Genomic DNA, 22,439 nt, shown 5'->3' with positions numbered 1-22,439 from the left:
GAGCATTCCAAATCAGTAGTTTGAGCAGTGCCTTTTGGGGTCCGATCTTTTTGGATTGGATTCTATTTCATCTTTTGATGTGACCTTTCACTAGTTTAAAAAAAAATGGTTGGTGGTCATCAAAGCTGGTTCAGAAAGCAAGCCACAGCACTTCAGTGCCTTTATTGGTAGTTTTTTTTTTTCTTTCTTGGGAAAAATATAATTATACAGATGGTATAACCATATTATCTAACAGTTTTTTTTTTTTTTAGGATTGGCAAAACTGGATCTAAAAGAAAGAAAATTATCAGCTTCAATTGGTGATTGACTTATGCCCACAATGTAAATAGGGATAGTTCTTGTTCATTTTGAATATATCTTTTCCTTATTGTATTCTGTGATATAGGATCATCTGGAAATGAGAACTGGTAGAATGTTGGTTTAACTGTAGTCTTTCTATAGTCTGGGCTAATGGGATGGTGTTGATAACACAGAATGAGGGATAATCCAAAAAAATTAACACTTTGAAATGCATTTTGTATTTTCATTTGAATACGTCTGTCTGATATGTTAATTTTTTAGCCCTTCTGTTAATGAAAAACAGTAGTTCTCCACATTTTTGCCTCTACACCATTTACATTTGTCCTGTGTTTACATGAGGATCACCTCCAACCCCCCTATGCCAAATAATTTATCAAAATGCACATTCCTTAAGGACACAGGGACACAGTTTCAGTCAGTGGTTTTCAAATAATGCCTTAAGTCAAAATCACCTGGATCCATCTCAGAGATTGACTCTTGGCTGGTGGGCCGGCATTCTGTAATTTTAAAAAGGTGATTCTGATCATCAGCCTTACAAATCACTATTGTATCAATATTCTGAATTAAAAGGTCTTTTCTTACAGCAGAGCCAGAATGTGGGAATGAAACCTCATATCTATGAGCCTGGAGAAAAAGGATTGATGTTTGTAATCAAAGAAGTGAAAAATTGCCTGTGTCTTTTTGGTGGAGAATAATGGAGATTTGTGATGGATCATGTTTCAGAATTTAGGTGCCCAGTCTTTAGACCATGTAAGAAATCAGCACATCTAAGAAAATTAAATTTTAACAAATAAAGAACAGTAAACAGACACTAGCAGGAAGGACTGTAACAGTACCTTTATTTTGTTGACAGTCACATCTTCTCCACCTGATTAAAACCCTGGGCTGTAGAATTGCCATCCATTAGGCTCTATGTAAAGAGGAAGTATTCTGCTCCTTAATGGCCAGTCTTCCCTAACCTTATAATTTCAGCCTTGCAGCAGATTTCACCTCCTGGCATGAAAATTCCAAGAATTTTTACAGTTATTCATAAGTGGATCTTGAAATGTCATTTTCACCTTGGACAGTTTGAATTCTAAACCTCTAGTTCAGTGTATCATACTGATGGGTTGTTATTTTTCACAAGGTGCTGCATTCTAAGAATAGATGGACCAAATTTTTAAAAGCTGTTTTCTTCCCTTGTTTATTTTTTATTCTCTTATGTATTATATTTGTGTTTTATTATATGCACATTATAGAGTGTTTAGGAATAACTGCTGGTTCTTCTAATTTATTTGCCCACCTGTTATTCTTATATCCTGGCCACTGTTCTCTGATTTGTAGCTGTGACTTTCTTTGGACATTGCTTGCCTGACCTGACTAGTTACTTTTTATATTTATCCATTTGCTTAGCATAGTTCTGGAGTTTCCTGTTGCAGAGCTCCTTGCTGTATTGGCAGTTACATATAAGGGAAAGTTAGTCTCTCATCCAATTAAAAACCTGTTTTTGATTTTTTTCCCTTCTAGATGTTCAAAAAACAACAGCCCTCTACTCACTGATATTACCTGTGAAATCTTTCATATGTGATACTGACTTTTAAGAACAAAATTATCTCAGTTTCCAAGTACTGCCAGGTAATTTTTGTGTTCCAGTTTAGACTTCAAAGTACAAATCAGAGATCTGACCTGGACCAGCCACAGCTCTCCGTATAACTTTATGGCCACCGAACACAAGAGAAAACCAGGCTGCTTAGAGGCCTGGAACTGAAAGTTGCTCTTACTATGAACTATCAGAAAGTAAAAGATTTAAGTGAGGCGTACTGGAGAACTAACTTCCAGGATGGTCAAGATCCTTGTTCCTTTACCTTTGTTTAGGTTTTAAATCCCCATTCCCACCCCCCAGTTTTCTCATAACCTTTTATGAGTTACTTCTGCTGAGGAAAGCATATTTCAGAACAAATCAGGGCAGGATGGTTATTTTCTGATACTATGTCAGGCCTATACCTGGCTTTACTCAGGTCTCTCAGGAATAAGAGATAATATGGAATATTATGCAGCAGTAGATACCTGAGGTGCAAGATTAACATACAGATTCTCTGGCTAAGCTCTACTCAATTAAAATGTCTGAGCCAGGTCCTGGGAATATGTATTTTTAAAATAAATTCCTCAGGTGGTTCTGATGCAGCTAACCTGGGCCAGTATTTGGGGACAACTGAATAGACCTTATATTAAAGATCAACCCAAATAGTAGACAACCTCAAAATCACTAGTGAATGACTAAGTTATTTTTTATTTGCCATTAAGTATAAAGCACCTACATGACTTAAAGTGCCTTTCACCCAAAAAATTAGTATGAGGACTGTTTGGTCAAAGAACATTCCTACATTTTAGATAGAGTATTTAGTTTTTATATAAAATTAAGGCAAAACAAGAAACTTGGGGTTTCCAAACTTTTCTTTTGTTTATTTCACTCCATTTATTTATTCAGTGAAAATTGAAAGATATACCAAAGTAAAGATAAAATCCTATGACAAAGATAACTATGTGTAATAACATGAATATTCATTTACAGTTGGTAGATAAAAGAGCAAAGCTAGCTATAGAATGAAAGTCTTCTTGAGAGGGTTTGGGAAGGGGGTAGGTAAGGGGAATGATTGAGGAGTCAAATATAATATAAAATCTTTGTATGCCCAGTGGTATATGTTCTCCCTTCCTGAAATCTAGTGGGAATCAACATGATAGTAGAAATAATCAAATATTAGTAAACATACTTCTGGGATACACCATCTCAGTGTGTTAGCGTTCACTAAGCTGTGAGATCTTTGACAGCTGGCATATTAAGTTCTGTACAACCTGGTTTATCCTGTCTTCTTACCCTCCACCCCCACCCGCCGGCCATATTCCTTTGGGTTATCCAAACATTTTTACCGAGAGGCTTGTTTATATGTAAGAGAAAATCTCAGTAGACATAACAAATCATAAGAAATTACCTGTTTTTTCTTGCTTATGTAAGATGAAGGTCCTCAGACTCTTATGAAGTTGGAGAGTTGCTTGATGTGCTGGGTTCTGATCTTTTCCCTGCTTCCAGCTAGCTATGAAATCTTTCAGTCTTATATCCCTCATCTAAAGACAGACTAAATTATTTCTTCTAGCTGTGATATTCTATGGTTCTGATCAAATAGAAATAACACATTTAAAAGTGTTTTGTAAATATTCTTTATGATACTCAAGATTGTACTCCACTGCAAAAAAGGTAACCTAAGACAATACCAACAAATGTATTCATTGTAGCTGGTTGTCTTTTCTCAGCATCACTTTTCCTATATTCATTTCGAAAACCTGAAATGAAGTTCAGCTACAAATTACCCTATATTTTGCAAAGCAGGGTGAAAAAGTCTTTGTCTTGCATTTAAATCCAGTTCTTTATTTTCTATTCAAACTGGTGCTTACTTTTCCATGATCAAAGGAAAGAAAAGTTCCTGCAGTCTGCAGTTTATCTGTTTGACCTCACAGAGATGTCTTCACGTGTTTACCTAGCAGGATCACCAGAGGCTCTGGCACACTTTCAGTCCCTGGCCCAACATTGAAGTCCTGCTGGAATCTGTGCTCCAGGGGCTGTGCCGGGTAGAGAGGGAAGTGGGAGGTAAGAGCTCTTCACCCTTCACCACCTTCTCCACCCAGCATGGCCGGCACACTTTGGTCTACGGCACATCTCCAAGTATAGAGTGGTTTTTGAATGCTGTTATTTTTCACCTTGGGGATGGGGCCACCCAGATTTGGACTATTTGGGATACGTGATTTTTTGTATCAGAGTAAGAACTGTTACAAGTAAATGTGTCTTTTATAGTTATACTGAATTTTTAGACTGAATTTTTGTGCTGCTTTTATTCCTCCTTTAATTGACAGAAACATAAAAGCACATTTCCAATTATATTTTTTCCATTTTTTTTATTGTGTTAAAATATACATAACATAAAATTTGCCATTTTAATTATTTTTAAGTGTATAGTTCAGTAGTACTAAGTACATTCACATCATTATACAACATCACCGCCATTCATCTCCAGAACTTTTCTCATCTTCCCAAACTGAAACCATACCTATTAAATAATAATTCCCCATTTGCATTCTACTTTCTGTCTTTATAAATTTGACTACTTTAGGTATTTCATATAAGTGGAATCATACTGTATTTGTCCTTTTGAGTCAATCATATTTTTATAAGAAAAAAAAGCAACTGTCATCAGATTTATATGAAATGGAACTTAATTTACATTTGGCTTACTTTCATCAATGTCTAATCATGCAATGCAAGGGAAGTGTGTTACAGTCTCTGCCCTCTAAGTATAAGAACAGAAAATTATACCTTCAACAAACAAAGCTATTTATACTTTTACTGTTTTATGCTAATTTCACATTCCATTTTGAGACCAATTTGTATTTAGTGTGGAGATGATTTTGTTAAATATCTATGATTTAGAGATGGCATAATTTAAAAATAACCAAGGATTTGTTTGGGAATAGAAGGAGCTTAGGAGAATGAGAAAATTGACTTTGACGTTATAGTGTATGGTGGACTGTTGGTATCATGGTGCATATAGAAAGACCACTGGCTTTGGATTCAGAACACCTGTTTTGGAGTTCTAGTTCTGCTACTTCCTAGCAGTGTGATCTTGATGAAGACTCTCCACCTCCCTTGGCCTCAGTTTCTTATCAATAAATTGCTAGTGGACCTAGAATATTTTAAGTTTCTTCTAGCTTTATCGTTTTAAGAATTAAGATTGCAGTACGTGAAAATAGGGTTGAGTATTAGTTTCTGACCTATCTTGTTACAAAAAACAATTTCTGATGATATAAAATTCAACAGTATAGTTTAAATTTAAAATGAAGCAAAAGAAGACAGATATAGACAGCAGAGTGAGTATGTGGCATAATTTTGGTTTTAAGCTTTCTAACAGCTGTTTTATGCAAAGAGAACTTTTCATGTACACAATCAAAATGTCCATGAGATAAAAATAAGCCAGTTGGGAGGAGAAGTACCAGTGGAGTTGTCTCTAATAGTATGAGGTTTGGGAACCATCTCTGGGCCTGACAAACAGTGAAGCTGCAGTAAGGATTAATGCCTTTTTTGGAAGCTTATCCAGAACATTTGAAGTCCTCTTACCTTTACTCAGAGAACATCCCGGTGTTGGCTAAGAGCTTTGGGAAGTTGTTTTGACTTTGTTCTAAGGAACAAGAGAATGGATGACCAAGGCCCCCTGTTTTTATTCTGTGTAGGCTCACCAGAAGAGTTTTAGCTTGAAAATATAATAAGATGAATAACCAGATCCTAACTTCAGTAAAGCAGCTATAGAAGTGTTGCTTTTAAGTACTGCTACTTCCCCATCCAGCCTCCAAGGTAATCTTTTTGCAAAGTGCATATAGGGTGGCTTGTGTGAATTTGTTTATAAACCAGTTAAAAGTTGGGATGTCTACCAGAGCAAAAGAAAACTAAAATACAACCGTGTTTTATTCTGCTAGAGATTGTTCTACCAGAAGACCTGTCCCACTGGCTTTGTTTTTATGCTAGTACTGTAGGGCAGGTTCTATATGAACATTAATAACCGAGGAGCCTGGGTTGGGCGTTTACAGTTTGGCCCATAACCAATTCCTGCCTAGAGTCAAAGATCAAGGAAAAGTTAATAAAAGAAGCAAATAATCTGGCATGATTTGGGGGTAGGTGGGGCTACCCTACTTGAAGGTAGAATAAATGGGAAAAGTTACATCTGGGCCCTGAATAGATAAGAACATAGCTATAGCAAAGATTCTTAACCTGGGGCTTCAGAACTCCAAAGATCAAACTGGGTTCAGTATGTTGGTTTCCTTTGTAATTCTCTGAATTTTATTTTATGCATTTTTAAATACTCTGAGAAGAGGTCCATAGGTTTCATCAGACTGCCAGAGGGATCTATGATACCAAAAAAAAAAAAGACTCAGAGCCCCTATATGTTGAGTTAAAGCAAAGAGGTTAGTGATTGTTGGAGCGTGCCCTTTAGTATAGTCCCTGAACAGTGCTTGGGTGCAAGAAGTCTTACCCAGATTTTTTTCTTCGGTTTAAGTTTTTTAATCGGCGGTAGGCAGAGTAGTTTTCCTTATTTTTCTGGTAATTTTCCCAAGTTGGTTTCTCTTCGAGGAATCAGAAAGACTATTAAATGAATCCAATTTTAACAGCTGCAAATGTATTCTTCAGTGTATTTCAAGCTCATAGGGCTCTCTAGTATCAATATTGCTAGTAGTAGCCTAAGTGTGAATGTGTGTTTTTGGCAAGGAGCAGATATTCATTTTAATTGACACTTTCTTTTATATACTAAATCTTGGATGCCCAGAGCTTTCCTCACTAGTAGTTGTAAATGCTAAATCTGTACTTGACTTCACCACCTCCTGTCAAGATAAATACAAGCTTTGTTTCCCCCCCAAAGGAGTTCAGGGAATAATTTAATTGTTGGCCTGTTTGGGGAGATGTTGTTTTCAGCCAGGCATCCCATGGACCCAACTGCAAAGATTTTCAGTGCCTAAAGCAAAATCAGCTGCCTTTTTTGTTCTCCTGAAACTAGTGGTTGAAACAAGGATTTTAGGATTGCTCACTTATTCTAAATTCTCTGATACAGAAGTGGCAGCAATAAAATCATTAATACTCCAAGTAGGAGTGTGTTCTGTCCTCCAGGTTTATTCAGAAAGTGTCTTGTGTAGCTGATAAAGTTACTTACAGAGTAAGTATCCCTGTACTTGCAGAGATATAGGGAACACAGTCTTTTTGGCAGTTTGGGAGCAGAGGGATAATCTGTGCTTAATAAAAATCATTTTTGGGAATTCCCTGGAGGTCCAGTGGTTAGGACTCTGCGCTTTCACTGCCGAGGACCCAGGTTCAATCCCTGGTCGGGGAACTAAGATCCTGCAAACAGTGTGAGCGGCCAAAAAAAAAAAAAAAAACCTTTCTGGATGTGTACCTTAGAAACTAAGAAACTCACATCTTCTATCTGGTGATTCAGGTCTCTGAGCTAAGGCACATACATAAAGGTCTGTTAGTAAAAAGGGGTGGTAGGTTTAGTGAGGTTCTGTTTTTAATTAGTTTTTTTGCAGACTGCAGGGAAGGTTTGCTCTTTTGTTTGGGATAATTCATCTAAAAACCTGGTGTTGAATTTCATATATGGGAGCTTTTATATAGGATTTCTTTCTGTCACTAACCACACAGCTTTTATGTGCCTTCCCTTCCTTCAGTTATGTTTGTGATCATTAGAATAACCCTGTGAAGTAGTATAGAGAAGTTATCTTCATTTTATAGATGAGGAACTCAAGGCTCAGAGAAATGAAATATTTACATTTTTGTAGTAAGTTGCAGAACCAGTACTGGAACCTGGGTCTTCTGACTCCTGGCCTTGCATTCTTTACATTGTACTAGCTATCCCACTTTTAAAAGAACGTATGAGACACAATTGCAGTCATACATACTCCATCTCCAAGGGAGAATGAATGTATTCTTGTCATGGTATATTGACCTAAAATTTTCTGCTTGAAATTACCCAGATTCTGAACCTGTTTATAGAACGTATACTTGAGGAATGGTGAGAATTAGAAGTGTCCACAGTCCTTGAGGTTTTCTTTGATGATAATATCTGTAACTGCATCAAATACAAATTTGACATTCTGGGTGTCTGTGGCACAGGTCATGTGACTGTAGATTTCTTTGACATCTTTTCTCATGTTGAGGTCAAGGAATTGACTCTTGATATAATTCCCTGCATCCTCGTAAGAGTTGTTCCCTGGTTTTCCAGAAAAATAGTGAAGAAGTGGGATAAATTAACCCTTCTTAGTTGCTCACTTTTTAAGTGACTCACTTGATCCTCGAAATGTTGTATTAGACAGCTGCAGTTGGGGGCCTATTTTTAGAGGGAGGGCCCTCTCCTTTATTGCACTCCAGTGTTTCCCACTTGAGTTGAGCAAAGAATTTGAGGAGAGAGGTGTCTCTGTGTCTCCACCCTTGGTTTCTGGCAGTTATCATCTGAACAGTTGATGGGTCTCCTGAATCTAATGTCTGCTCTATTCCAGAGACATCTGAATTTAAACCTCTAACTGAATGCTCAAGTTTCTCGGGTTAGACATCCAAATATCACTTGGACATTATAAAGCTCATAAGAGGAACTGAATATTAAAGGGATAAGGGACCATCAACTTGGCAAAGCAGAGGAGTTACACTTACTACTCCTTAAAGACAAGTTCCTTTATGTCTCCTTGGTATAGGAAATGAGGCAGCCCCCCGTCATTACTATGAAAGAATTGTCTCCAGCCCCTGGCACTTACCATCATACTCCGGAAAACAAATGCTGAGATGGACTTTCTTGAGTTTTTCCTCAAAGAGGTCCTTCTTGTTGAGAAAGAGGACAATGGAAATAGCCGCAAAGAACTTGTGGTTGCATATACTGTTGAACAGGTGCAGTGACTCATGCATACGATTCTAGTAAGAGGAAACACCATCAGAGATATCAGGTTGGGCTTACGGGATATCTGTCTACTTCCTGTTCTTGCTCCCCTTGAAGAAACCAGTGTTCCAAATGTAAAAGGAAAGGTAGGGAACACCTTATCTCTTTCTTAGTGTGGTAGAGTAGAGCCAAAGAGATCTGACTTCCTTCTAATCCTCTTTATATCACAACTGTATGATTTGGGGGAAAGTACTGAGCTTTTCTGAATCTCAGTTTCCCTATCTCAGGATTATTACGAAAGTTAGATGAGATCATGTATGTATAGTGTCCATGATAGTAGGTGGTGTATAGGTGTACAGTAAATGTTATGCAGATCTTTGGCAACCAGGGCACAGCTTAGGACTTTGATATCCTTAAGGGCTGCTGATTCAGGGTTGAAACTGGGCCCAAGTTAATATATGTCCACGTACATCTCCAGGATGATTTTGATAGCCTTCTGTTAAAAAGTCCCAGATCTCAGTTCAGGCAGGAACATAATAGGGATATTTGGCCCTTGTGCCAAATGGTAAGGGCTAAAGAATTTCCCAATGCCACAGCACAAGCACTTCTACCTTATTTCCTTCTCTGATTGTGACTTTCAATGAGTGAGAAGTAGTGCTATAATCTGCAGAGTTCAGAGGTTACCCAGTGCTCCAAACCAGCCTATTGTTAGGGAGCAGACCTTTAGGGTCTTGAAGTGTGCTGTTAGCTGACTTGGGCTCAATCTTTTCACCTAATAAAGAAAACTAATTAGTAGCCTTTTTTCATTGCTAATACTCCTATAAAAACCCTTCAAGACCTTCTAGACTTCAAGGTTAAAGATGGAAGAGATCTTGGAAAATGAATGGCTCTCTAAGACATTTTGGCTAGAAGATATTCAGAGTGCTCTAATGTCAACCTGAACTACTAAGGAGAAGGGAGAAGAACTGGAGCGGGGGATAGAAGGATAGAAGCTTTGTCTTCTATCAGTAAACTGTGGGCCTCCGTTTACAGAGCAGATGCATATGTAAAATTGTCATTTTCCTTGCCTTTGACATGCCCTGTCTTAAACTTGGAAGGTACCTGGATGGGCTGACACTTCCTGCAGAGCTCCTGTCTTGTAAAACTCCACAGGCTCAAGAGAACCACCCTCAGGTAGTTCTCCAGCTGCCAATTTAAGTGGCATGTGAGAAAACTGGTTTGCCAGTCTCTCTGTAGTCCTGTTGACACTGAGTATATATTTAGGCTTCCAAGTGAGGTTAGTATGCAACCCCTCTATCATGTTGCATAAAGATACACATCGTAGGTTGTTCTTTCTGCTCTATCATTTTCATCTATCCTTTACTTCCATAGGCAGCCTGAGAGACTACTAAGTGTAACTCCTTTGCATTGCCAAGTTAATGATCACTTATCCCTTTAATACTCAGTATCTCTTATGAGATTTTTGATGTCCCAAGTAATACTTGGATGTCTAATCGGAGACCAAGCTCTCAGTAAATCTGGAGCTCTAAAGTGCTAACCTAGAACCTGCAGAAGAAGAGGTTTTTCTAGAATTATTTGCCTGAGACATTGGTCTGCTAGAAGACTGCTAGACTATTAGTGTTAGCTGAAAGCACCCAAGTTGGGGTAATGGAGTGACACAAAGTTTAGAGGAAGGGTCATGGGGGAATTACCTATCAAAGCTGCTTGGTGCAAAGGTCACTCACCACTTCGTCATCTTCCACCAGCACCATATCATAGGCACTGAGGGCTGCACAGAAAATGATGCAGGTGACTCCCTCAAAGCAGTGGATCCACTTCTTTCTCTCTGATCTCTGCCCTCCCACATCAAACATCCTGAGAGAAGAAACACCTGTTTTCAAACGTATACCCAATGTGTGACCCACATGCGCTTGGTGTTTACCCCACAGAGGTGGCAACTTTGGGGCCAGTTAGTAAGATGGGAAGTGGAAAGGAAAGGGGGAGAGGTAGGAGTAAGTCAGACTGGGCTTTTGTGAAAGCCAAGAAGCATACCTACGTCCCTTTTTGGGTATCTGACGTGCTCCCAGGGAACCATGTACTCACCTGAAGTTCAAGTCTTTGACAGAAAACTTGGTCTCAATAATGCCTGTGGTTTTGACTCTGGATCGTAGCACATCTTGCTCATTAGGGAGGTAGTCAGGGGCTGTAATTCGGTCTAATTGATTCAGGTAGCTGGAAAAAAGTGATTGGCATTGATAATATTAAATTTTCCACAGCCAAAGTCAAGAAAGGTGAAGGGTTTTACCCAAAGGCATATAGCTAACTTAGTGATAGAACCAGCCTAGAATTCATATTGTTAAATCTAGGAGTCTCTCCTTCAAACCCTCTTGTGTCCTTACAAGAGGAAGTGTGGGATGGGCTGAGGGACAAGCCCATTTGAGGCAGAGGTTCTGTTCCATTTAAGTCAAGTCAGATAACTTTTCCTTGTGTTTCACCTGACTACAAGATTTTCTAGAACCTTGAATGAGACTTGTTGGTTTAAATGGGTGCCAAAATTCCATCAAGAAGCAGAAGTAGATTAAAAGAGATTTTAGAAATATATGAGATGTGAATCAGTCCAATGCATGGACCTTGTTTATGTCCTGAATCAAGTTGAAGGGAAAACATTTGAGATAATTGGGGAAACTTGAATGAACACTGACTTGGATATTTGATGACATTAAGGAATTATTAAATATTTAGATGAGATGATTATGTTGTGATTCTTTTTTTTTTAAAAGAACCTTTACTTTTTAGAGATAACAGTGAAATTTTTAGGATGAAATGATATATCTGGAGTTTACTTCAAAATATTCCAGTGGGGAATGGAGATAAAATGAAACAAGAGTGGCCATCAGTTGGTAACAGTTGAAGCCAGGTGATTGATTGTATTATTCTGCTTTTGTATTTGTTTGATAGTTACCATTAAAAAGTAAATAAATTAAAAAAAAAAAAAAAAAGGAAGGCAGATGTGAAGTGAGAGGACTGAGAGAAAGAGGGAGGGCAAATTAACTATATGCCAGACATTTTCACATTTAAATTCTCATTTAACTTCATAAACCTTCAAGTTTCATATCTCATTTTACAGATGAAGGAAAAATCCAGAAGAGTTAAATAACTTGTCCAGGACAAGAGGCATTGTGGTATATTGTAAAAAACATTCAACTTTGTGGACAAATAGACCTGGATTTAAATCCAGCCTCTGCCATTTATCTATATGACTTTGGGCAAGTTAATTTACTTATCTGAACCTCAGTTTTTCCATCTATAAATAGGACTAATAAAAAATACTATCTACCATAAAGGCATATTGTGCAGATTAAATGAAAATGTGTACCTAATGCACTGAGCAGTGCCTAGGGCTGAGTGAGTAAGTGAGTGAGTGCTCCAGGGATAGTAAATGATAACTTTATTATAAGATTAGGTGATAAAACAGGGGCTAAACCCAGGTCTGTTTGACTCTGAAGCTCATGCCCATCTATGATATCATGCTGTTTGAGGTAGGATTGATAAACTTATCTTTTGGGGACCAACTTTGCAAAGTTGGTGCTCTCTAATCCCTGACCAACTTTCTTTGGTTTGCTCTGGCAGTTTGTGTCCTGTGCCCTGGCACCTTGACATAAGACGCTATGGGTGAAGGAGATTTTCATTTTAGGCTAGTGGCTTAAGTAGAGCCTGTGTTGCCAGCTAGAAATTTCAGCCCCGAGAGGGCCATGATGAATCATGCCTCCTAGGAGAATGCACGGCAGAACTGCAGGGCTGTATTAGTGTTCATGATTCTGAAAGGAGAGGCTACGTGTTTGATTTAAGAAGACAGGGGCTGAGGGCTGTTAAACAGAGCACCTCTGTTGAATTTTGAGTCTTCAGCTTTGTAGGTTGCAGTGAACCAGTGTAAAGCAATACAGAGTGGTGGGAACTGTGGCAAATGTCCCAATGTAAAGGCATTAAATTCAAAGCATAGTAAAACACTGCTCAAGCCTAACAAGACAGGCATGCAGCCTGAATTCAATCCTTGGGTCTCCGGCTGTCAGTGCCTAAAATTTTTGGCTGGCTGTGATTTCTCCTAGAAAGTTGCTGACGTCTCATCCCACCCCCTCCCCAATCAGAGTCTTACTAAAATGCTGAGTCATTGAGCTGGTACTCTGCAGCTCTGTCAAAGCAGGCTTGCACCCCACTATCCTTCCACAACTTCTTGATGACCTCCACCAGCTCGGGAGGCATAGTGCCCTCCTCAATGGAGTCAGCCAGGTTGTTGAGCTGTCGCCCATCATCCTGTAAGGCAGAAACCAGGATGAGAATTACACAAGAGTAATGGCTTTCCAGGAGGCTTTTGGGAATTCTGCTGAAAGGAAAGCATTTTGCATTGCAACCAAAGCCTAAGGTGGAGATAGTGTCCAGCAAAGATTCTAAATAAACACTGATTAATTTTTGAGGGTGCTTCTGAGATGTAGAAGGTGGCAATATATCCAGTCCTGGGATGCCTAGTGGATAACAGAGGTCCCAGGGGCTTCCTCCGTGGTGTGTCCATCTTCCATCCTTAGTCCAAAAGTGAGTGTCCTGCCACAAAATGTGGGTCCTCTGCTGCAGGGAGATTGGAAATTTAAAGACCAGATTGACCATGAAATGGAGAAGATGATAGACAGGAACCTATCACCTTTGTTTTTTCAATGATTCAAATCTAGGAAAGGGACAATACTGGAACTAGGAATTTGGCTTATAAAAGTTACACAGCCAGGGCAAAGAACCCGAGGGGAACAATTTAAATGGTAAAATAAGACAAAAAGGCAGAGGAAGCTGAGAGCAGATTTTTTTTTTAATAAACATTTATTATAAAGGTAGGAATTGCATGCTTTGCTAGGACTGAAGTAAAAAGATTTAAAGCTCAGCACGTGGGATTTTAGTTACATAAACTTTTTTCTGACCCATGCTTCCTCATAGCTCGTTGGCCACTGGCCTGTTCTCATTAGCCTTTCCTCCCACCCTTAACCACGTACCGCACAGCTTGCTTCAGCAAAGTCAATGCCCAGTGTGGGCATGGCCCGGATGATAGCCAGGATGGACTGTAGCACATTTCCATAGATGATGGCCTTGTACTCCAGGCATTCTTCTGGTGAATAGCCATCCTGATGAATGATCCTGCAAGGAGGAGACACCCAGCCCTTCGTTGGACCTGAGTAACCAGACCTAAGGGATTGGGACTCTGGGAGGATTTAAAGGGTCATAAGAATCCAATCTCTGTATTCTTACTGCTGTCCCAAAGTGGAGAGTGAGGGACATGGGGCATGCAGATGAGGGACATAGGGAATAAGATCCTTTATATCCTTTACATCTGGGTTCCTTAAGAACCCAGATAAAGAGCCCTTTATCCTCCATGCTTCCGCTGGCTCTACTGACTTCTTCACCCTACCTCAGTCCTTTGGGGCTTTGTTCCTACTCACTTCATCTGTTTGACGACAGTGCTCTTTCCTGACTCCCCAGCACCTGCAGGGAGAAATGCTTATGCTTCATATTTCCACCGGCTCTCCCCAACCCTCCAGTAGATGGCCCGTGAGAAGTCTAAGCCACTGCTCACTTGGGAGCCTTGTTAGGGGAGAACACATAGGGATGATTGCTGCCCCAATTTCTGTCAGCTTTGAGCTCAGGCCATTTGATCTGGAATTAGAGGAGAGTTTCTCAACCTCTGCATTATTGACACTTTGGACTGGATGGTTTTTTCTGTGGAGGGCTGTCCTGTGCATTGTAGGGTGTTTAGCAGCACTCCTGGCAGAGGCCAGTAGCACTCCACTCTTCCAGCTGTGACGACCAAAAATGTTCCTGACATTTCCAAGTGTCTTGGGGTGGGGGTGGGGATGGGGATGTACAAAATCTCGTTGAGAACCACTGATAGATTCAGGGGAACTCTTTTAACACATTTCTGCTCTGCCTATTTTTACTCAGGAGAGTGATCTTGGGGCGGGATTGGAGAAAGCTGGATCACCTCACTGAAATACTATGTTTTCGTTATCTTACTGTTTCCATTATTGACTAAAATGTTCTTATATCCTCATTCACACTCCACTCTCCCTCTATCAAGGACCCGCATACCCTTCAGCTCTCTCCCCCACTCTATACTATCCCTGATGCCTTAACCCTCCCCACTTATCCTGTGCTTGGTCCCTCTAAGCTTCTTATCCTGAATGTAGAAGAAAGCTGCTTAGGCTTAAAACATCTCTCAGTGGCCTTGCCATCTCTTTCCCCTCTGTAGCCTCCTGGGCTCCTTGGAGTCTGCTTACAGAGATGTACTCTTCAGTGTGTCCTTAGGGCCATGCCACAGATCAGCTGAGGGAAAGGAGGTGCCTTAGTTTGGGGCTCTAGTTCCCAGGCTCCTCATGGGTTTGGAAACCCAGCCCAGCCAGCCAGTCTTCTGCTATAAAGATCCTACCTGCTCCAGCTTGCCTACCTCTGTACTACCATTGGGGTTTTTTCCTAAGCCAGGTGTCCCAAACTCTATTGTTTTGCCTCTGTTTACAGCCATGATCAATTTCTGACCGACTGAGGTGCTTTTCTTTTTTCAGCACAAACCCGTGATCTGCTTAGGAGCTCATCAAGCTGATGAGCCTCCCATCTGGCAGGGGCTTTAGAGGCAGCTGCTGAATAGAAAGCCAGGAAAGGACTTTTCTAAAGACTCCTTTCCTCCCCACTCAGGGCTCCCCACTTCTAATAGTTCTACAAATTTTTTTACTGAAAGCAAGGAGAAGGAACCAGTATACTTGGTAAGAACCATTAGGCCTATCCTTGGGACTACATGACACTGATTATATGGTAGGACTTCTGAGTCCACTGTCCTCTTCTGAGTCCTTGACTCAGAGTTCTGTGTTTGCAGATTCAGTAAGTGTCTGCAAGCCCAGAGTTCATGATAATTGCTTAAGTTGCTAGGTGTTAGGTTTGGTTAAATTTGGAGATGGGTAGGTGCATTCTGGCCCTCACACTATTCCTGGTTCAAGGAAGAGCAGAACAGTTCCAGAGTAACTTTGGCATTCTGCATCTCATTGGGGTGGCTGTGCTCAGCCCTAGAACTCCTGATCCCCTAGCCTGAGACTGGATGGGGAGAGGAAAAATGACCTGCCATCCTTCCTCCCCACACAGTGGGCTAGAACCCACCTACCATCCAGGATAAGCAGGAAGGAGCAGTACCTTCTCCTTCTCTGGCTCATCTTCCCATCTCGCTCACCCAGCAATAGCAGCTTGACGGTCTTGGCTTCCTTGTCAGCATCCTCCTGCAGCTTCTTTTCTAGCTCTTTGGACCTCTTGGCCTGTTCTTTGTCCTCAGCACTGGCTCCACTCCCCATCTTTCTGCCGTCTCCTCCTTGGTGGCTTCCTCTGGCCCTTAAGCTTCCCCTCTAGGGTTTCCTATCTGAGAGATGGAAGATAAGGAAAAAGTAAATTGGGATCATGTATCAGTTTCTTAGTCCTCCTAAAAAGCCAGTCTATAGGGAGCTGGGTGAGGGAGCGGGCTCTATATTCTCGTACGCTGCCTGTCTTGCCTGAGACTACGTACCCCAGCCAGAGACCTACCTAGTCTAGGGATTGTAGCCTTTATATCTAGCAATGTGATGGGTTGAGCCAATTAAGAGCTCAATATGACAAAGGGCAAAGACTCAAGTGTTTCTGTAACTAGGGAAATGATGTGCTGGATTCTGACATGGGAGGATAGGATGCAGATGCTGGAACTCTCTGGAAGAAGATAATGGTTGCCCCATCCTTTTGAGGGACTGATCCCCTAAAAGTCTCTTCCTTCTTAGATTCACTTGCATCTTAGAGCTAGAGATTAGAGACACAAACAGAGGAAGCTCTCCCCATGTTGAGACTCCAGATTACACAGCTTCAAAGCACCAACGCACACTCTTCCATCATAGCAGGCCGGTCCTGGCAAGGAATTTTTGTTTGGGGTTTACCCCTTTTTGGAAAGATTAGAAATGTTTCCTCCAGCTCCTCCAGTGGCTGCTGCACCAGGAAGCTGTTAGCATTGTTCCTTTATGTTGGCTCATCTCTTTATACATACTCCTGTTATTAGCACTTAATCACTTCATTATTGTCTGTTTTACAGATGGGTTTCCTCCAGACTGAATTCCTCCCCCTGAAGGTCAGGTACCAAATCTGATTCATCTTTGAATCCTTCAGACCTTGTGGTTTATTAGTGGATCCTCAATGAAGTTTTGATGAATGAGGGAAAGAAGGAAAAAGGGTATGTGGTAGAGAGAACGGGGCTGCTTACCCACTAAAGCCACCTGGGGCCTAACTTCACTTGGCAAGTGAACTTCGCTGATATTTAGTGTGGAGGGTTTGTGCTGCCTCACATGACAGTGCTTCCTTGGGAAATTAGACTCTAGCCTCTGGCTCCTCAAAGGTCAGGGCAGCCCTTCCTCTGGCTCTCGTCGCAGCTGCCCCTTCCCAGGGAGAAATGAGCGTGCAGCCTACAAACTGCTTCACAGACATATCAAACTCTCTCCATTGGTCATACTTCTCTATGCCAATTATTTCAGTTTACTTAAATGAGTTGCTGTGGAAGCTCCTCAGAGGGACATACTTTAGAATGTTGCTACAGAAAATGTGGTGAAAGGCCCAGCACAGATCACCTGGGATCTTCTTATAAGTGCAGAATCTTAGGCCTTAACACAGACCTTCTGATTCAGAACTTGCATTTTAACAGGATCACAGGTGACTCTAAGGATACTAAAGATTGGAAAGCTCTGCCCTAGGGAGTACTAGAGAACTGTTTTTTCCTCAAACTGGCCAAATCATAAGAATTACCTGGGATGCTTGTTTCTGTATTTCATCAAATCTTAGATGGCACTGAATGGAAGATCATTCTGATTTCAAAGAGGTTAATATATGTGTGTTTTTAAAAGAGTATGTTTTTAGAATCAATAAGTTCCAGTAGTAGTGCCAATTCTAGAGCCTGAGAAACTGTATTCTAAACTAATACAGTTTGAAAAACCCTGATCTAGAACAGTGGTTCTCAGCTTTTGGTATATATTGGAATTTACCCAGAGAACTTAAAAAAAGAAAAAAGTACTGATTTAACTGGTCTGGAGTGCAGTCCGGGCATGAAGAGTTTAAAATTTCCCAGGTGATTCTAATGAGTAGCCAATGTAGAGAAACACTGAGCTCCAAGTATTTAACTTGCTCTTTCCTTTTAGAGTGGAATTGCGCAGCAGTGGCCAGGTAGACTGAGAAAGTGGGAGGTTAGAACCTAGGTCTCCCATCTACTGGGTACCCTGAGCCATCCCTGATCACCTTCCTCCTTCCCACCGCCTCTCGCCTGCATATCTGGGTATCTGGCTGAGAAGCCCTGGGCCTGGAGCCTAGACTCTCAGGGCTGATGGAGAAGTAGGCAGCCGCCAAGGTGCCTTCCATGGTGATCATCTTTTCCCAATCAGAAATTGGCAGGTGCTTATTGACTTAAGGGAAAACAAGAGAGTCTTTGAAATTGTGACTGTCTTGGAATCTTGGCTATAAAGTTTCAGTAATGATACCTCACCAGCCGTGCCTAACCTACCCACAATATTGGTAACTTATACCTAGGCCAGAGCTGTGCAGCAGCCTGCACTGTTCAGAGCAAGGAACTGCCAGGAACTGTGCTAGACAGTTTACGGGGCTTATCTCAGTTAATTCTCACACTGACTTCAAGGTAAGTGCTCTTGTCCCCAAATTACAGACCAGATAACTGAGACTTGAGGGTTAAGTAACTTTCATTCAAGGTCATATAGCTTAGTAAACAAACCAGGCAATCTTGCTTTCCACTACCCCACAAAAGCAGCCACAGAAAGAACGTTGGGCAAAAAAAGACAGGCAAATGCATGAGCTCAGTAACAGCAGCACTTGCATTGTTAAAGGAACCACTGACTTGTTTCACAAGTGGGGAAAATGTTTGAGCTTGTTCCTTTTTTAGCTACCACCTCAGCAAACTTCTGTGCTGCTTCTCCTTGTTTCCTAGCTTGCTGGGCTCCCAATTCCCACTACTAAGCTATGGGAACTCCTGGCCCTCACCTGCCCTCTAATTGCACAGACCTGCCTGCTACTCTGCATGGACCATCCTGATACCTCCTGCCTCCTGTCTTAAGCTCCTGTGCCTTTCCTGTGGCTGTTCTCCTTTATTATCCCATTTGGGTTCAGTGTCCTGGTAGAGTAGGTGCTATTCCCATTTTAGAGGTGAGTGAATTGAAGGACAGAAAGGTGATCCACATGTTACTAAACAAGTTAGTATCAGAATCAGCTAGAGCTCATGTGTCCTAGTCCACAGCCCTTATAACCCCCCAAAATTTTTTAGCTTCTTTAGCAACAGACTTTATTGTTTGAATAGTTACAATATTTTGAATGAAAGAAAAAAAATCACTGTTTTCCAACTAATTTAATCCTGCTTCCTGAGTTAAGGGGAAGTCTCAGGATCTGTCTTATACCCAGTGGTAGGGATTGTGTGTAAAGCCTTGTCCCAGCTGGAGTTGGGGGGCGGGCATGAAGAAAGAGGAACTCCCTTCAGGGCCTTCCAGTCCAAAGGAAGATTTGGTGTAAATGCACAGAGAAACAATTTAGTTACAGGAGCACTGTGCTAGTGCTGGAGAATTCAGAGCTGTTTAAAACCTAGCCTCGCCTCTACCCCTGGTAGAAAAGACAATTGCACATCTCACTGTCAAATTGATAAATTCTCTAGTAGAAGAAGGGAGGGAAAAATTGTAAAATGAACAGACTTTCAACAGAGAAGCAGAACAACAATAGAAATGGGGGATAGACATTTGGAGGAGAGGAAAGAGCATGAGAAAAAGCATGGAGGCATGAGGTACAAAGTGTGCTCAGAGAAGACTGGGAAGTTTGATATGACTGGACTGGAGTAAAAGAGTGGAAAGTGCATGGAGGGGAGGGCTGGGAGATGAGAATAGGAAAGGAAAATTGGGGCTAGCCAGTGAAGGGCCTTGAATGACAAAGGGTTTGGCTAAAACCCATTTAAGACTTACAAACAAGTATGGTTGGATACAGCTGCATGGTGCTATAAACAATGCAGGGTGACTGGGGTGGGGGACTGGCTCCTGGGAGAAGCTGAGAAAAAGCTGAACAGCTTGATTCTAGAAGGATCTAGGCATAATGTTTGGTTTAGGAAACTCATGGCCAATGATCTTTTTGAGGCTGCAGGTATTCTCTCCCAAGTCTAATATCTGCTGAAAGTGGTTTGACCTTGGTAGGAGGCTGACGTCACAGGTGAGCATCAGACGAGAAGCTAAGAGAAGCAGTTCTTCAGAGAATTAAGGAGTGCATTGTCAGGGGGGGCCTAAGATTCAGGGAGGGCCATTCCAGGAACCATCTGGGGTACAAGCTAGGCAGTGAGGAAGCTGGTTTCAAGCTAGGGAAGATCCCAGAGGCTCAAAGACAACCTTAAGTCCCCAATATGAAAACAGCTGGAGGTCAGAGAGGATGACTCACTCCTTCATTTCCCAAACTGTTCTACATAGACAATGAAACCCCACTAAGATTCTTGCTGATGTTGTGTAGGTGGGGAGATTGAGGCTTAGCTGTAATCAGGGCAGACTTCCTAGCAGGGACAGCATACTGAAAGTCTAGAAATAGGGGAGGGTTATAGGGTGAAGGGTGTGTTGTAGATGGGACTAGGGAGGAGCATGAAGGGACTAGTGAACTGGTTTTCCTAGGTAGGGTGGAGGGCAGGAATTGCCACCTATGGGCTGGTTAGGTAGGTAGGTCTGGATTAAGGGGGAATCCTAAAAAGACCTGGCTCAATGCAAGATACCACCCTTTAAAGTTATGTCAAAATTTGCATTGTATCAGAATATAGATGACCTTCTACATGGTTACCTGGGATTTTTAATTTTGAGATTTTATTATTCAATGTTGAGAGCCCAACAGCCTCAAAATTCCTAAAGGCCCCAAGACTAATTTAGTCCGGGGTTAAGACATAGGAGAGTCTTAACTAGGTGGGATGTGGAGGCTATTACAGATTTTTATAGACTTTTGTTGCTTTCCATTTCTTTGATTATAAAAATCATGGATATGCATTGTAGACAGTTTTTAAAATGCAAGTAAGTATAAAGAGGAACATAAATATAAGCCATGATTCCACCACTCACCGATAATCATTTGTTACACTATTTGATGTGTTTGTTTTCTATGCGTATATGTCACATAATTAGGGTCATACTGTATGTACAGATTTGTGCATCCATTTTTTTCACCTAACTTTACATTGTAAACATTTTCACCTTATTAAGAGATTCTTCAAGAACAATTTTTAATGGTTGTATTTCATTGTATGCATATGACCTAATTTAAACATTTTCCTATTGTTGGACCTTTAAGTTTCCAACCTTTATATGTGATAAACATTGCAGTTATGAACAATTTTGTGCACATTTTTCTTGCAGCGCTTTTTAGAAGAACAATTTCCTGGAAGTGGAATTACTGGATCAGATAATACGAACCTTTTTAAGACTCTTGAGTAGACGTTGCCAAATGGCTTTCAGAAAGATTATATCAGTGTTTTTTACCACCACCAGTAGGATATGTGTGTGTCCCATCTCACTAACTACCCCCTTGCCTGCTTTAGGATTTTTTTTTCCTTTAATCTGCTAATTTGATGGGTAAACATGGTATCTCCTTGTTCTCTTTTTAGTTTTATTGATTCTTTGTGAGGTGAACTTTTCCCCCCCATGTTTACAGAGGCCATGGTTTTTTGAGTTTGTCCAGGGTGAAGAGCAGTAAGTAGGCAGGGATCAATGGAGGCAACACCAGGTGCAGGTAGAGAATAGGGTTCAGGGTCCACAATCCAGTCTGGGTAGGAGGGGAGGAGGCAGAGTTCGGGAAGGAATTTGGTTGGGGTGGTGAGAACTGGGAGGAGCTGGACAAACAGCATTAGTACAACTGGGTGTGGGGGCAAAGGGCTCCCACAAGGTGGAGACACAGGAATAGACTAAGCTGCTAATACGTTTAATTATGTGCAGTGACGTTATAGGGCCTTTCTCCCACGGGTTTCCTTTAAGTAGGATTCTCTGCCACTTGGGAGTAGGGGTTCTGGTTGTGTGGGGTATCTGCAGTCCCCAAAATAGCCCAGCACCCCTTCTTTATAGACTGCAAGGTGAATCAACCTCTGAGTGTCAACAGGGGGCCAAGGCCAAAGCACAGCAATGATATTATGGAACATTAACTGAGTAGTAACTACAAGCCAGGCACTTAACTTATATTAGTTCATTTATCCTAACAACTACCATATAAAGTGGGGTCTCTTACACTCATTTTATAGAAGAAATAGAAGCACAGAGAAGTTAACATTCCCAGTGGCAGTCAGGAAGTAGGTGGAGTCTGGAATTGAACCACACTGGCCACAGAGCCTAAGCTGTTGACCAATAAATACAGAAATAAATGTGGGAAGGAGAGTCAGAATTGCAGGACACACCCTGCCTAGCTACGCCTGCCGGCAAGGACTTCTGCTAAAAGAGAACCCTGGCACAATAATAATAGCTATCTTTTATTGGGCACTGGCTTTGTGCCAGGTATCACGCAAAGGTGCTTAACGTTTCATCGTCACAATAACCCGTTTGAGTGAGGTACCGCGATTACCCCATCTCACTTTATTGGTGAGGAAGCTGACGCACAGAACTTCCCCAAGACGCTGCCGGGCGGATGCTGAGTGGCGGCTGTCCACGT

At 41.2% G+C, this 22,439-nt stretch overlaps 1 protein-coding gene across 1 annotated transcript; it reads right to left on the bottom strand.

Moving 5' to 3' along the window:
• Nucleotides 1–150: 150 nt before the first annotated feature.
• Nucleotides 151–22,417, bottom strand: GNAT2 (G protein subunit alpha transducin 2). Its single transcript, XM_082352536.1, has 8 exons — nucleotides 15,964–22,417; nucleotides 14,192–14,234; nucleotides 13,748–13,889; nucleotides 12,868–13,025; nucleotides 10,818–10,946; nucleotides 10,460–10,589; nucleotides 8,617–8,770; nucleotides 151–8,078 (listed from the first exon to the last, which is right to left on the bottom strand). Exons 1-8 carry the CDS (start codon nucleotides 16,079–16,081, stop codon nucleotides 7,888–7,890), a joined length of 1,065 nt encoding a protein of 354 aa, XP_082208662.1. The 5' UTR covers nucleotides 16,082–22,417; the 3' UTR covers nucleotides 151–7,887.
• Nucleotides 22,418–22,439: the final 22 nt, after the last annotated feature.

Source organism: Balaenoptera borealis (assembly GCF_965194805.1).
Source record: "Balaenoptera borealis genome assembly, chromosome: 1".
Classification (NCBI taxonomy): Eukaryota; Metazoa; Chordata; class Mammalia; order Artiodactyla; family Balaenopteridae; genus Balaenoptera; species Balaenoptera borealis.
Note: the sequence above shows the minus strand (reverse complement) of the source record. Positions and strands in the feature narration are given on the sequence as shown.

What these genes read in the sequence shown, in the direction of transcription:
- GNAT2 (XM_082352536.1), bottom strand. Translation starts at nt 16,081, where the DNA reads ATGGGGAGTGGAGCCAGTGCTGAGGACAAAGAACAGGCCAAGAGGTCC. An exon ending in TTGCTGAAGCAAGCTGTGCG is followed by an intron (nt 13,026 to 13,747) that starts GTACGTGGTTAA and finishes TCTGCCTTACAG; the next exon opens with GATGATGGGCGACAGCTCAA. An exon ending in TGGTGGAAGATGACGAAGTG is followed by an intron (nt 8,771 to 10,459) that starts GTGAGTGACCTT and finishes TCCTCTTACTAG; the next exon opens with AATCGTATGCATGAGTCACT.